The 16275-nt window shown below is 40.5% G+C and overlaps 1 protein-coding gene across 1 annotated transcript in view; it reads right to left on the bottom strand.

The window, feature by feature from the left end:
- Nucleotides 1–266: 266 nt before the first annotated feature.
- Nucleotides 267–16275, bottom strand: part of FBLN1 (fibulin 1) — a 75040-nt gene continuing 59031 nt past the window's right edge. The window contains exon 17 of the mRNA XM_010166406.1: nucleotides 267–1429. Coding sequence (XP_010164708.1) covers nucleotides 1290–1429 — 140 coding nt within the window. The 3' untranslated portion in view covers nucleotides 267–1289. The remainder of the gene's footprint in view (nucleotides 1430–16275) is intronic.

Genomic DNA, 16275 nt, shown 5'->3' with positions numbered 1-16275 from the left:
GGTCCCTTCTAACCCAAACCATTCTATGACTATATGATACCCTTAAGCTTCAGGGGCTTTTGTATAAAAAGAAGAGACAAATGCCTAGCGCCAATAATGACCGATGAAATAGCAGACTGTTTTGAGTGGGGAATGTGTAGTATATACATATAATTAATTTGCTTACAGGATATACATTTTTGTTTATTATACATTTTTTCTGGTAAGCAGAAACCATAGCATACATCTCAGTATTTCTCATTTGACTTTCTTTATTTCCTCATATCTTAACAAACATACGAAACTGAAACATGGAGCTATTTATTTTCTGTTCTATAATGAAAAAAGATACGTTACTTTGATGCCCAGAAAATACATTAAACATTCATTTATTTGTGAGAGTTTCATTATATTATTACATATGCCTTGGTTTGGTGCATAGGAAGTGTACAGTTTAACATGCTGATTTTATTACCAATTTTTAAAAGGTATGGAGCTTTACTCTAGAATATTATAGACAGGAGATACAGGTCTGAGTGTCCCATGTATATTGCTCAGTACAGTTGAGACTGGAAATTAAGCAATATGCCTTATCCTTGTAAGTGTTTAATTTAAATGAGAGGTATTTGTTTAATGAGAATCAAACATAATCTTACAATCAAACAATAAGTACAAAAAAAAGAGTATTTTCTTAATATTCATTCTCTTACTATTTCTAATTCCTTTTGCACTTCCTCTTGTAGCCGTAGCTGAATGGTGCTTTTTAAATATCTAAAAGGCTAAACTTTTCAGAAATGATTAGCAATTCTGGGTGCCTATTCAGAATAATCCTACTGAGGCCCAAACATGAATATCTGGCACTTTCTGACAATCTGACTCCTTCAAGGTATTGAGGTGAAATTACTAATCCTTACTAAACTTCTTCCACCCAAAGATACCATATATTCATCCCAATGAACTCTGCCATCTGTTTTGTCCCACATCCTCAGTCGCTCTGGTTATCCGGCCAAGGAGCAATAGTTAAGATCTGCCTAAACATTTAGAAAAGTTTTGAATTTCACTAGGCAGCTGAGCACTTTCACACACTACTTATTTATACAGACAACTACTACATCAGGCTCACTTGATTTGCTCCACCCTATGTCTAATCAACATTATAGCTTGTTATTTGTCTTAAACTATAAACCAAATATTTAAAAATAAAACAAAAAAAACCCCACTATTGGGTTTTACAAACAAATATGACATAATAGTTTGTGGTAATGATTTAAGTTGGAGCAGCTTGCTTGTCTGGGATTTTAAACGCTCTCTCAGAACCAGTACTCAGAGACAAAGATGTGAACATTGACAATGTTACGATGAGATACCACTCCACCCATGACGTAGTTCATCTCCAGTTTCAGGATGGCATGGAAAGGTCCAACAATAGGCCTCACCTGGCGAACTACACCTGTTGGGATAGAAATAGGTTGGTGAGATTAATAGGGGAATCAGAAGAGTTTGTATGAGCTACGCTCTGCTCCATTCCAGCAAGAGAAAAACTCCCCTTCATTTTCAGTATCACTGATGGAAAGTTATTTTATCTATTGGATCTGTAAATGGGTTGCAAGAAAGTTTGCAAAATAAGAATAAAATATAACATTTGAATCAAAATATCTTGCAGAAGATCTAAAAAGAGCACTGAAATGTTGCTAATGGCAGGAAAACTGTATATTCTGAAACTAGAAAATTTTTTTGCCTTTTATTCAGAGCGATAAACTCTTTAGTAAGACTGTGACATGGCTTTTTAAGTAGGACATAAGGAGACTTTCCCTAGGTAAGCCAGCACACACGTTGCCCTGAGGAGCACATAAGCACGCACACCTAGGAATGTCATGCCATTTCTGGTACTGTGTTGAAAACTACATTTCATTTGGAAGAGCAGAAATTCCTTGTAATGGCAATTACAATGCAGCAATAAAATCAACACTTTCCCTATAAATATCTGGGAACACTGCTTTGTCAGCTGACAGTATGTTGCATTATGGATCGATAACCCCACTGGAAGCAATCAGAACAAAAGCAGATGCGTTTAATGAGGAAAGGGTGACCATCACAGCATCTGTCCCTGTGTCATTCCTCACATGGATGGTGGCCATTCCCCCACCAACACCAGGGGTTGATAATGAGGAAGGAAGTGGTAAATGAGAAGTGAGCTGTGTCTTTTAGGGCTCTAGTTTTTTGGTTTGTTTTACACAGATGAGCCCCAATGCCGGGGCGCAGAAGGATGGGGACTGCTGGTGAGGTCCTCCGGGGGGTGGCAGGGCAGGGCTTCTCCAGCCAGGGCTTGTCCCACCACCCCAGCCAGGCAGCGGGGCAGGCCCAGGGGCAGCCAGGTTCAACCAGATCACTGGGCAAGTTCATGGGGATGACATGGGGCCAAAGTCAAACTAGAAAGGCAACATACGGCTCAGGTTCAGAACAAGAGGACCCACAGCTGTGATGGAGCTGGAGACGAGGTCTCTTCCAACACAGCTCAGGCAGGGACTGAAGCTGAAATGGGGCCCCGGGCCTCTGGGCAGGGTATCAGGGAGGCCCCTGAGGAGGCCCATCTGGTTATTTTCTAGGTCTGGTGTTATTAGAGAGGAGCTACCAAACAGCTCACATCCAAAAGGAGGTATCCAAAAGGTCAAAATCACGTAAACCTGAGGTCAACCAGCAGGCAGAGGGAATCTGGCCGAGACCCTTTCCTCAGACCCCTCCTTCTGACAACTGACTTCTCTGACAGGGCGTTTGATTCAGAAGGAAATGCACTGTTTAAGAAAGGATTATTTAAGGCACATTCCTTCTGCACGCGGGGGTTATGTTTCACACGCAGGCAGCACACCAGTGCCTTCCCGCAGTCCCAGCGAGCTCCTGCAGCAGTCCCCTGCTAACACATTGGCTTGAGATCTGATGGGAGAGATAAACGTTTGCTTATGCAGGCTGTCAGCACCTTTTTCTAAGGCAGTGATGACATTACAGTTTTGTCCTGTTTAAATACCAACTAATATCTTCAGCATGCAGCAAAATTACAAACTTTTCACCACATTCACTCTGCTTGCCATATTTGATGAATACACTTCTTAAGCATCCTTCCCCCTACAATTTATATGTACATACATACATACATATACTCTTTTTTTAAGTTTTCTTGGCTTTCTTGGCTACTCTCCTGCACCTTATAAAAATGACTGGACTTGGCAGATGATACTTTGAAAAAGAAAAGACTTGCTAAAATTGCCCTCCCTTTAGGGTAGCATTTAAAGCATTTTGCTAACAAGACATCACATCATTGCAGGCAGTGCTTTGACTGACAACCACGGAAACACGCAGCATTGGTATCACTCAGTACTGGCAAGCTGTTTTACCCACCCTGTTAGCAGCTCATGCAGTGATCACCAAGCCTCAGATGGCAAAGGTTGCTGTTTCCATTTAGCAATCTTTTTATATGTGTTCTACACTTTCTTGCTCTGCTCTAGTAGTTGCAATTGTGTTTTTTTCTGATGTGATGGAATTCCACTCAAGATGGTTTATGCCACAGTATGGCATCTATCCATACATTACTGACGTAGCATTAAAAGCCATTAGTAACTTTCTCATTATTGTTTGCATGCATTCTGCTAACAGGCACAAAAAATGGAACACTGATTTTCAAGGTGGAATAGGCAAACACACTGTGATCCATATGGCACCACACAGTTCTCTTGCTGCACTTTTAAAATCAAGCCTAATAATAGTCTGAGAAGTGAATGCTGCATGTGTTAAGACAGCTATACTGAAGCAAGAAATTGAAGGATTGTACATAGAAACACAACACACTTGCAATATTTATTTATCCAGTTTGCTGTGACAATGTCCTGATGGTCCTGAAATGACCACCAGTGCCAAAGAACCATTTCCCTCCTTTTCCTATTAAATAAATAGGATGATGCAGTCAGATGGGTTTGCGCTATCACATGTGTATAAGGACGCAGTCATTCTGTTTAGAATAGAGAAGAAGAGGCAGAAGAGAAATAGGGCAGAAGATAAAAAAAAACCAAACCGAACCAAAACAAAACAAACAAAAAAACCCCTCGAAAAGTTCTACTGGACAAAAGCCTATGACAGGTTTTCAGCTCTTGGCAGATTTACTCATCAAGAGCTTTCCATTTTTTTTCGTGAAAACTGCTAAAGTGTTAAACCTGAGCATTTTTCTCCGCCAAACTCAAGGACAAACGCAGATGGATACTATGCAAAGCAAAGCTGCTCAGAGCCTGGGACCTGGCTACACACTTACCCAATTCCCAGTGATCCTGTTGCAGTGGTCCTAGGCCTTGTCACAGACACGCTGTTAAAGGCTACCTGCTATAATGTGTCAATGTCTTTTGATGCTACCTGTGTCTGCTTCTCTAATGTCTTGTGCCTTTCACATCAGGTACGAGGGAGGCACAGCTATTCCAGACCCAAACAAGGCCAGCAGTACCCTGTGACTACTCTCACAAACAGATGTCTAAAAAAAAAAGAGGGAGACTCAGGCCTGGTACATGAAATTCACCTACATGAGTCAATATCTCAAGAACATTTAGCAAAGGACACATTTGAAGATGCCATGTGTAATAATTCTGGATGTTTTTAAGTGATGTGGATTTATCAGTTACTGCAACATTTGCATAAACATGTTGTTCCACTGTGCCTTTTGGCAGACTAATGCTGGGTTCAGATTTGTGGTCTGGCATTCTTCAGCATTTATAGCTGAGTATTAAATATAAAACCATATTTTATAGTAATAGAAAAGTTACAATTTGTAAATGTCCTGAAAAGTCAGGAAATGTAGAAATTAAGCAGCTGCTTTTTGATCTCTTTTTTACCAGTCTAAATCCAAAGTAGCTGGATGGAGCCACTCAGATTTGACATGGGGATAACTGCAGACTGGGGCTTGGTCCTGGATCACTGTAGCAGTACACACTGTCCTGTGAGTCACTCTCTATAGGATGTCAGAAGAAAAATGGTGTTGCTCATTAAACAACCTGAAAACAGAATGCTCTCAAAGACCACCATCAGCTGGTCTTCTCTGGGACCAAAGCTGCAGACTCTACAGCTGGTAAATGGGGTGATTTTAATTTAAACAAGTTCAGCCAAACCCTTCTCCAACAAAATTAGATTTCAGCTAGGTTAGCATTTTGCACAAAAAAAAAAAAAAAAAAAAAAAAGAGCCGGGAGAATATTTGCATATATTAAAACAGGGTGAAACACTGATAATAAATGAACAAAGAGATCTGCATTGCTGTTGAATCCCATGTGCCAGGCAATCTCTAGCATCTGTATTGTCTTACCAACAGGCACATATATGCAAGTAAGCGCTGCTACCCTCCAGTCTGCTAAGCCACTGTTGCTGTTTATATTCTTTGGTTCATAATCTGTGACCCAAACACAGACTCAACCTACAGAACACTCTGTGTGTCACAGGCCATGCAGACTACTTTCCATCAGCTCACTTTTGTTTGGTTTTGGTTTTTTGTTAACTGAGCAGAGATGTTATTACACATCCCAAATCTGCTTGGGTATCTTAATGGTTTGCTGACCTTCTTTTAGAGAACAATGATAAGACTTCTTTTTCTTGCACACTTTGCCCTTATTGTAAACAGGATCTATGCCAATCCTTTCCATCTGCTGATCTGTATAAGCAAACAGCCTTGGCTTCAGAGGCAGTAAGTTTTTGTATGACACAGTTATTTCTGCAGTAATAGTCTGACCATGGCCCAGAACTTTTAAAGTTCTATAATTAATACACTGACCTTCTCTCTTGCCCTGTTTATTCTTCTTTCATGTTTCATAGATTGATTTTGTCAAAGTTAAAAGTATGTCACCATCTGTAGTGAAGACATTAACCTAAATAATATATAATACTTATTTTCAAGTGATAATAATGACAACAACCAACAATCTTAGAGCCACTGTCATTGGATCACTGAGGCTTTGCTTATCAAAGAAGATGGGATAAATAAGACAGCAAGGTTAATATTGTTAATCTTCCTAAGCCTTTCAGCAGAATTTCTATTATGCTAATCAGATGCCACAGGTATTCCTTGGCTTGTCTATACCTCTTTAAGATATCATTACATTTCTCTGCTTTGAAATATGTGAGACCCTCAGGCAATTCACCTCTGTGTCTGGTTTCTGCTTGTATTTTTGCATTAGGCAGCTCATTTTCTAAGAAGCTCCATTTTGAACTTAGGAGAAACACTGCTGTTTTGTTAGCACATTAACCCACTCTGGATGACAAGTCTCCTCATTACCATGCATTAACATTTTGTCTCCAGAAATCTAGAATCCTGATTCTAACTTCTGTGCTAAGCTCACAGACCAGTATGACAAAAGAGCACTTGCACTCTTTAAGATACTTTAAAAAATCCCAAAACTTTTCTTGTTTTTATTCTATTGCTAACCACAAAATCTCCAGCAATTACACTTGCAGTGAATCTGGGTCATTGTGTTCCTTACATCTCTTGCTGAACACTGTGTTTCCTTTTCCCTAAAGTCCCTCTAACAAGGATCTCCACAGTTTGCTGGAAAACAAAGCAGAACCAAAGCAGCTTATTTTCACACTGCCACTAGAAAAGGCTGGTTTGGCTTTGTAAAGAGGATGCATTATGTTATGTTTTCTGTTCCAGAGGTGAAGGTCACAGGATTTTCCACAGGGATTGATTCTTGAGTCTAGTCAAATACTTAAATCTGCATCATCATAAGCACATAGTACAGATGTAGGTTGCACCCATTCCCCAAAAAGGGAGCCTCAGAAAACCTAAACTTTTAAGGACCCCCACAAAATCAAGCTTAGAAGTGTTTGTGGAGCAGGCAAGGAATCAGAGGCTTAAGGGGGAGGCAACAGGGACTGCTGATTACTGGGGAACTGTATCTGATGACTGCTGGAAGAGGGGACGTGCTGAAGTAAACCTCCTCTTGCCTTACCTGCGTATGGATATGCAGGCATATGTATCTGTGTATATATAAACAATCCAAACTACTGCCAAAGCAAAAGTTGTTCTTCCAAATAACCTGTGGGTTATGCTCAGAAAAATACAATAAACACAGTTATCACAAATGTGATCGATTCCCTCAACCACATTTCAAGCTTTGTGTTAAGTAACAAGCACAAGAGCTCTTTTCCTCTTAGCACCTTCCCATCCTTTCCCCCATACACAGGGTTATAGCTATATGGTTTTGTTCCGGTCATCACATGCTAAAGGATAGTAAGAAAACTACCTTTTTCTTGACCTTTGTGCTCACAGCAAGCACAGTTTCCTTTCCATTATTCTTCTTAGGTTGCAAGTTAACAAAGAGACATGGCTTTTTACTGTCAGTTGGATCCAACAGTATTGCCCCTTTTTCATTAGTGCAAGACTTCACACTTCACATTTAGTGTAGTAATTTAGCCAGTTTTTCTGGGAACAAAAAATTTATTTAGGAAATTTTGCTAATTTTTTTTTTTAATTGTTTAATTGTATGAGTGGTCATCAGTTAAAAACTAACCACAGACTGACTAAACTTGGGATGGATGGTGAGAAGTTACTGAGAGAGCACAAAGTGATGAAAAGAAGAACAATCCACTTTTCCGAATCATTAATCTATAGTTAACACATTAATCTGGTCCTAAATAGAACAAAACACATCTTTTTATTCATTCTGAAATCTATTTTAAATTAAACAATCTGTAAAAAGTATCTAAAATAATAAGAATGGGATAAATATTTGAAATACCAAAGGCAGACAAAGAAGTCTGAGTATAGCTCACTGTTCACTTTTCATTCAAAATAAGCACACACTGCTACTGATTTTTATTTTTTGTGTGTGTGTGTGTGTGTTTGCATCCTGGCCATGCATTATTAAAATTAACTTTCACAAATCAGAAACTAAGAGGACGACTGAGAATTAGTCTTCATTCACTCTACTGCAAGTGGAACTACTGACCATACATTAAAAAAAAATAATATTTTGCATTACTTAGAACTGACAGCAACTTGGTATATCAAATACGATATGAGTTATTGTGTAGAACATGGCTCCATAAGAATGTTAATATCAGCTCCATTGTAAAATACAGTCAAAGACAGCAAAGGGTCTAAGGGCTGAGGGAAGCTAAAGAATCTCCTGAGATCATCTTGGTAATTCTTATGTGCAATGATGTTTCTTTCATACACAGCCTGTTTCACTGGCTGCCTAGCTCTGAGGTCGCCAGGCAACTTCTGATCAAGTAAACACCAGCAAGACAGGCAGGACAACAGGGTCGAAAAGCTAAGCAGGGTATGAGGCTCAACAGGTGAGAGGCAAGAGTAAATACTGAGGCTGAAAAAGGCATAGCTTGCCCATGCAGAATGTATGACATTTTGGTAGCAGTACACTCATTTCTATTCCTCATGAGATAAATACAGTCCCATGTGAGATGCGTAAGAGCCCAAGCAAATTGGTTTTTCCCTTAAATTTCCTAATCCTCAGGCTATGAGTCTACAGATCTGTTTGTAAACAAAAGCTGAAGTCCAACACAAAATGTGCCCCCTTTGAAAAAAAACCCAAACCCAAGAAGGCTTGTTGAGAGAATGTGCTATTTTACATGGTGAGAGATGTTTCAAGATGGAACTTTTGGGATGAGCTGTCAGTGGCACCTACAAGAGAAAGATTTCAGTGACACAAAAACCACCTGATAATTTTTCCTCTAGGTATTTTCCCTATGCTTTAAATGGATACTTGGAACATGAAATTATTCATTTGGAAAAATTCAAGTACCAGAGAAGGTGATGAGAGCTATGGAGCTGGAACCTCAACTCAATTGAAATTCAGGTAATTTATTGGGCTTTATATTAACTTCCAAATAATCTCGGCCTATGCTCTGAAGTCCTACATTTGGCTGTTCCTGCTCTGTTTTGCTCTGTTTCTCCACAAAAACCACTCTCGTCCTTCTTACAGCTTTGTCAGAGATGAACAGTTCTAGCTGCCACAACGTGACAGTAACTACCCTTTTTTAAGCTGTGGATCTTCGGGAGTCACAAAAATAGCCTTTAAAATAGTCTGCTAGTCTGTGTCAGGCCATGGGTATGTATGATTACGTACAAAGGATGGACAAAGGTTTGCCCCTAATGTTAGCAACCTTCTTTAATCCCACGTGGATGTTGCAGTAATGAAGCCAAGAGGTTATCATCTCAGCCTCCTGGAACCTAAAGCCATTGCATGACTATCCAAGAAAAGTAGCCCAAAACACCAGCAATGTGGTAATGTGTGGTGAGCTACTTTTTGTAGGGGAAAAGCATGTTTACGAGTTTCCCTTAAGCAATACAAGAAGACTGATCTCCTCATGTTAATGCAAGATCCTGGACTATAATTTCAAGTTTGCTTTTCTCCTCAAGGCCTCTTGCTTTATACTGCTGGCCAAGATTTTCAAAATTAAGCGTAAACATCTCAGATGAATCAGTGTTACTTAAGAGTCTAGTCATAGTTTCAAAAGAGATGTTCAGACAATTAGGAAGTTTAGGACTAGGGAAATGATCATTGCAGTGGCTATTTTAAAAGGCAAAGTTGATAGGATCATTCCAGAAATGAGCAAGAGAAAAAAAATCCAACCATGAATAAATGCTTCCTTGGATCAAACCATAGACAACGAGTTGCAGGTTAGGCTTGAATACCAGACTATCTCAGCCTACAACATGTAAATACATATCTATAGTGTGAAGCCAAAACTATATAGCCAAATTGTTTTTTGGCTCTGTAGACCTCAACTCAAAGAAGACATGTTAAGATTTGTAAGAAAAAAGTTATTTCTTATTCAGCACTAATTACAAAAATACAAAGTTCATCAATAAGTTTGAAAAATAATTCACACCCTGTTTACAAACAGAAAATACATATTTTAGGATTTTTTTTTTTTTTTGCAAAAAGCTTTGAGGCTCTGTGTATGTTGAAGTTTAATTAAATTCCTTTCCTAAAGGCTGCTCTTTATTCCAAAAGGTTATGCCAAAGTAATGATTTTTGGTGCTTAAATTGCTCTGCCAACATAGTTACAAGAGTACTTACTGACCTACACCATGCCAGGGGAGAAGGGAAGTGAATCAACTGTTGGGTAATTGCTTAATGTATCCTAGCTTTGAAAATATAATGCTTCAGACACTGCACATTAGGGAATGTTTTACTGCATTTGGTAGAGTGAAAGCTGCAAAGTTTTTGCTTTCACAGCAATCCAGTCTTGTCCTTTTTTCAACACCACCGCAATCTAGAATCAGAATCACAGAACTGTTGAGGCAGGAAGCACCTCTGAAGACCATCCATACAACGCCTTGCTCAGTGCAGACTCACCATCACTAAGGATGGAGACTCCATAGCTCTAGGCAACCTGTTCCAGTGTTCAACCACCTTTACAATAAAGAAAAGAAGTTTTTTCATATGTTTAAATGGAATGTCCTGTATTTCAGTTTGTGTCCACTGACTCTTGTCTTTTCCACACCACTGACAAGAGGCTGTCTCTGTCTTCTTTACTCCCTCCCATTACATTGATCAGATTCCCGCTGAGCCTCTTCTCCCGGCCTGTGGTAGTTTCACTCCTTTGGCTTGCAGTCAAACACAGTCCCAGCTCTCTCAGCATCTCCTCATATGACAGAAGCTCCAGTGCTTTAATCATCTTCATCACCCTCTTCTGGACTCTCTTCACTATGCGCATGTCTTTCTTATACCAGGAGGCCCAGAACTGGACACAGTACTTCAGTGGTGACCTCACCAGTCCTGAGTAGAGGGGAAGGATGACCTCCTTCAGCCTGCTGGCAATGCTCTTCCTCATGCAACCCACTGGCTGCTCTTGGCACAAGGGCATGTCATTAGCTCATGATCAACTTGGTGTCCACTAGGACCCCCAGGTCTTTCTCTGCAGAGCTGCTTTCCAGCTGGCAAGCCCCAGTGTCTACTGGTACATAGGATTACTGCTCTCCTGGGGCAGGACATTGCACTTCTCTTTGCTGAACTTCATGAGGTTCCTGTTAGCCCATCACTCCAGACTGCTGAGGTCCCTCTGGATGGCAGCACAAAGCCCCTGGTGTATCAGCCACTCATCACGGTTTTGTTTCCTCTTTCAACCTGTTAAGGTGCACTCTGTCCCATCATCCAGGCCATTAGTGAAGAAACTGGCCCTAGTATCGATCCTTCAGATACACCACTGGTGACTGGCTGCTAGCTGTGCTGCTGATCACAGCCCTTGGATCCTGGCAGCTCATCTGTTTTTTAGTCTATCTCACTGTCCACTTATCTAGTCTACATTTCCTCAGATTGCCTATGAGGATAATAAGGGAGACAGTGCTGAAAGCCTTACTAAAGTCAAGATAAGCAACATCCACTCTTCTTCTCTCATCCACTAATCCAGTCATCACTTTGTAGAAGGCTGTCAGGTTGGTCAGGCATGATTTCCCCTGCGTAAATCCTCCTTGACTACTCCCAGTCACCTTCTTGTCCTTAATATGTTTGGAAATGGTTTCCAGGTGGACTTGCTCCTCCCAGGGACTGAGGTGAGCCTGATGAGCCTGTAGTCCCCTAATTCCTCCTTCTAGGCCTTCTTGAAAATTGCAGTCACATTTGCCTTCTTCCAATCCACGGGAACTTCTGATCACCACAATCTTTCAAAGATAATTGAGAGTGGCCTCACCATGGCATGGGCCAGTTCCTTCAGCACTTGTGGGGGCAACCCATCAGCTCCCATGGACTTGGGTATGTCCAGTTTGTTTAAATGTTCCCTAACCTGATCATCCTCCACCGAGGGTCAGTATTTCTTGCTGCAGACCTTCCTATTGCTCTGAGGGCTCTGGGGCTCCTGAAGGCCAGTCTTACCAGTAAGGAATGAAGAAAAGAAAGCGTTGACTACTTCAACTTTCTTCATGTCTTTTGTCATCAGGTCTCCTGCCCCATTCACAAGTAGGCCCACATTTTCCCTAGTCTTCCTTTTGCTCTTGATGTATCTGTAGAAGCCCTTCTTGTTGTCCTTCCCAGCAGTGGGCTGTGCCTCCATAGGCAGTCTCACAAGCATTATGTTCCTCCAGTCCTCTCTAGTTCATGACTGTGCCTAAAGGCACAATCTAGTTGTCAAACTGCAGGCATTTCCCAGATCACCAGATGTCTGCTGACTTCAGAAAGTTAATGTACACCTTAGATTCCTCCATCTCTCAAAAGCTAAATAGTCCTTTTCATTTTTTTTTTTCTTTTTTTTTTTTTTTAAACCTATCTATATTTCTCTCAATTATTTGTGACAATAACAATGTAGGCTCCTGCTGTATGGTGCTCTATAGTTTCTGATACAATCTGTTTTATTAGGAAGTGGCTGCTCTTTGGAAAATGAAATATTTCTTGGTAATCATCACTGCAGGCATCAAATCATATACAGAAAAATAGCTCTGAAGATATCATTAATCCTTGAGCTGCAGCAGCTGACAAACGTAAATATGGTTAAAGGATTCAGAAAACTCATTAATCAAAATACAACTACTGAAATAGATTTCCTCTTGCTTTGAAGTATATTGCCCTCATAACATTGTGAATTAGACCTTCATTCAAGTTTGATGGTGAGCACTTCATAAAATAATAGATTTTAGAGAATTAAGTTAGAGTTGGATGTTATCAAGTTTTCCATGCTGATGGAGAACTGCTTCACAAGAATCTGGCTGGCTATACATATCTTTGCTGAAGTATCTGGGGACAAGATTTTCAAAAGCATGTACTTTTCAAACACGGACCTCCCAAATCTTTATTTAAATTCCTCAGAAAATGGCCTAATTTTCAACTGTTGAGCAACCAGGTGTTTATAAAATGCTTCAGAAGTCAGTTTGGACACATAAAATCACACTTTCATAAGTCACATGACACTCAGGGCAATTTCACTGTTGGTTTAAGTTAATCCAAAATAGTGGTCCTGCTATAACCTCCTCCACTTCCCTTGAATTAACACCTGAAAGAAAAGAACCAAAAATGAAGCTTGCCGCAGAAGCGCTACTGCTGACAACAGTGAAAGGGATGGAGTGTTTGTTCAGAGGTAGATAGGAGAGAGGGATTTCCCTTTTGAGCACCAACAAAGCTCCAGATCATTTAATACAACCCCAGCATTCCCTATGAGGGAACAGAAAGGCAATGGCAATGTAGGTACTGTAACAGTGAGTGCTGCACCAGTGGCATAAACCCGACTCCTAATGACTTGGGGCAGTGGGTGCAGTGCTGACCACAGTGGCGTGTTATCTCAGGAGCAGGCAAAAATGCCTGTGTCCCTAGAACAATTCAGTAACTGCTAACCACCAGTGCCGTGTATCCTGTGTATCCTTCTCTGAGAGGTATAAAAGAGGATCAGGGGTAGAACAAGACCGCCCTCAGAAAAAAAAGAGGAGTGCAACAAGGTGAGCCTGCACCTGCGGCCATAAGCAACACCTATTGCTCAGATGTCTCCCATGCTCAGAGTATCTATTGACCACAGGAATCATTTATAAGCCACGTGAAGACAGAGCTCCCCTTTAAAGACTGTCCAAACAATTGTGTCTAAAACTCTCCAGGTACTCACAGACTTTGAAGTTTCCACTTAGGGTACAAATCTTAGTTTAAGTTTAGCTACAACTGAATCTCCTTCTCTATTTGCCTTTCATTTACCTCTAAAGAAAAAAGAAAAAGGAAATTACAGTACAGGAATTACATTTCAGCATGAAAAAGAATCTGTCTGCTTTATTCAACAGATCAGAAATTTGGGATTCAATTTATTAAAAATGCTATCCTTCAACCACTCAATGAGGTTTAATTTCATTAACACTTGGGCTTCTCTCGAAAGCTTTGATTGCTGAAATGCATCAAATAAAGAGGCAATAAGGCCTCATGGTATTAATACATTTTTTGGCCAGAAAAAAACGGTAAATATTTTCAAAGCTATTATCTGTCATGTTGGATCATATGGAGCCTTGGTATTATGAAAGAATTAAAAACAACCTTTGATTTTACTGAGGTTTGGCTAGTTTACAAATACTATGATCTTTATTAAGGATACCAAATAACTTCAGAGAGATGTGCTCTTATCTTGGTTTGGCAAACCTGAAGTGCTTTTAGATCTCTGGTTTGCCTTCCAGCCAAACCTCGTGATGGGTTTTAATGTTGACAATGCTGCGAAATCACTCATGCCTAAAATGCAATAACTGTACTTGAAGTAGCCTCATTAAAAAATAGTTTCCACCATATATTTTTAATCCTTCCTGTTCCACCTTTGAGAACGTGACATGCTTTATGTAGTATAAGAATCTTACATATTACAAAAACAGGTGGAAAACTTCAAGGCTGAATGTCCAAAATCACATACATAAGCCTCCCGACACTTTATTCCCACTATCTTATTTACGGGGGCTTAAGTGTCCATCATGGTACATCATCATGTACGTGCAACCTCTCCATTTAGTGAGAGTGGCTTAGTTTACCCTACCTGTCCCACAACCACATTATTCTGTTTCAGCCAAGCTTTGATACAGTAGCATATCCATAACACCTGGGCAATTAATTATTGTAACCCTATGCACTTCTTGGCAAAGAACCACATTATAGCACACAGCACGATATGGCTCTGTGATTCAATTTACCATGGAAGAAAAAGTACCTAATCCAGAGGATCTGACATGAAAGCCCTTACACAGCTGCTCAGTCATCACCTAAAGGCGACAGCTCTGCCAGTATTGTTAGCATAACTTCTGACGAGGGAAGCTTTCTGAATCTTAATGTGTGTTAATCCCTGACCGAATTCTCAAAATAAGGCTGAAATAAGGGGTCACTTCACCACATTTGACCCCTGTAAAAATAAAAGTTAGAGTGAGGTTTTAAGTGAGCCATGCATCTGTGCATCTCACTGGGAAAGGTTTACAATATGTCTTGGGTCTTGTCTCTTCCGTCTCCATTTTTATAGGGTGTGTAGGTGCTACTGCAAGAATGAGATGCTTGCTATCAACACACAGACTTGGGAGTAGCAGCAGAAGCAGATGAATCAGTTGCACAAATACTTCACACTTGGAGATCCTCAGAAAAGCAGGTCTCTGACTACTCTAAACCAGAACAAAGCACTTCAGAAAGCTGAATTCACACAGACATCTCTCAGAGAAATTGCTATAGTGTGTTTCTTGGTGTACTGCATTCCAAATATGGCTTTATTTGCTCATTTATGCAATATCTCAGCCCACTGTTTAAAATGAATACCAAAAAATGCATGCTATGTAATCTGAACCAAGGACCTTTGGCAGTCCCCTTAGCTGTTCCCTGACTCAGTTCATTTCTCTCCCAATTTGGCAGGTTTTATACTTCATGCCACAGTTCACAAAACTTCATCAGAGTTGCAGTGTGATTTATTTGTCTGCTGGCTTTATGGAAACTGCAACTGAAGGTGGTCTGTATGTATGTTTTTGTAATACGTTACACCTTCCTACCTGAGGGCTGAGATGAACATTGATCAAGGAGGAGCATTTGATTAACCAGATACTTGCAATGTGCTAGAGTGAAATTTGGCATTAGGAAGGTTGTTCCACTCGAGCACGAAACTTGTTCTCACCAGAAAAGCACCTTCAGCATTTCTCAGATACCAAATGAAAATTCACCTCCTGCTTGAGTTGCTTGTTTGCCTCCAGAAGAGCTCTCCAACCTGACATTTTTTCTGGAGGGGAAGGAGGGTGTTGAGAGATTTGACTACCAAACAGCACAGTCATCAGCATCCCAAAAGGGCAGGTTCAGGCAATAAATCTAGGATCCCGTTTACCAAATGGCTTCTGGGCACTCTCGTCTCAAATGCGTAGCTACTAATTTTGACAGGGCAACCTGGCATAGAGAAAAACTTACAAAATATTCTTTGCTGAGGGGCTCCTCTTGTGAAAGGGGCAAGCCTGGATGAAACTAGAGCAAAAATACTGAAAGGAACTGTGTCTTTTTTAACGTAAGGCTGCAAGAGCCTGTCGAAAAACCTGCTGAATTATGTCCCTGCTCTGTGTGCTCACTGTGAATGACTGGACAGCATCGGTTTTGTATTGCTAGACACCATTGTTGTTTCATGCTAATGACACTGTAGTCCTGACAAAAGGTGGCTATTGTTGCTTACTTTCTAGTAAGAGTATCCACAAGGCGAGATAACATACGTGCTGAAATCCTCGCCCCTGTGAACAGCAGAGCTCTCCTGGACACCTTGGCTCTGCCGATACCTCACCTCCATTTCCCCACAGAAAAGCAACTGTAGGTGAACTGCTACTTTCAGCATCACAGCCGTGCCAGGAAGCTCAA

This window comes from Antrostomus carolinensis, unplaced genomic scaffold, assembly GCF_000700745.2.
Source record: "Antrostomus carolinensis isolate BGI_N321 unplaced genomic scaffold, ASM70074v2 scaffold21304, whole genome shotgun sequence".
In the NCBI taxonomy this organism is placed as follows: Eukaryota; Metazoa; Chordata; class Aves; order Caprimulgiformes; family Caprimulgidae; genus Antrostomus; species Antrostomus carolinensis.
The sequence above is the reverse complement of the archived record's forward strand: the minus strand, read 5'-3'. Positions and strand labels throughout refer to the sequence as shown.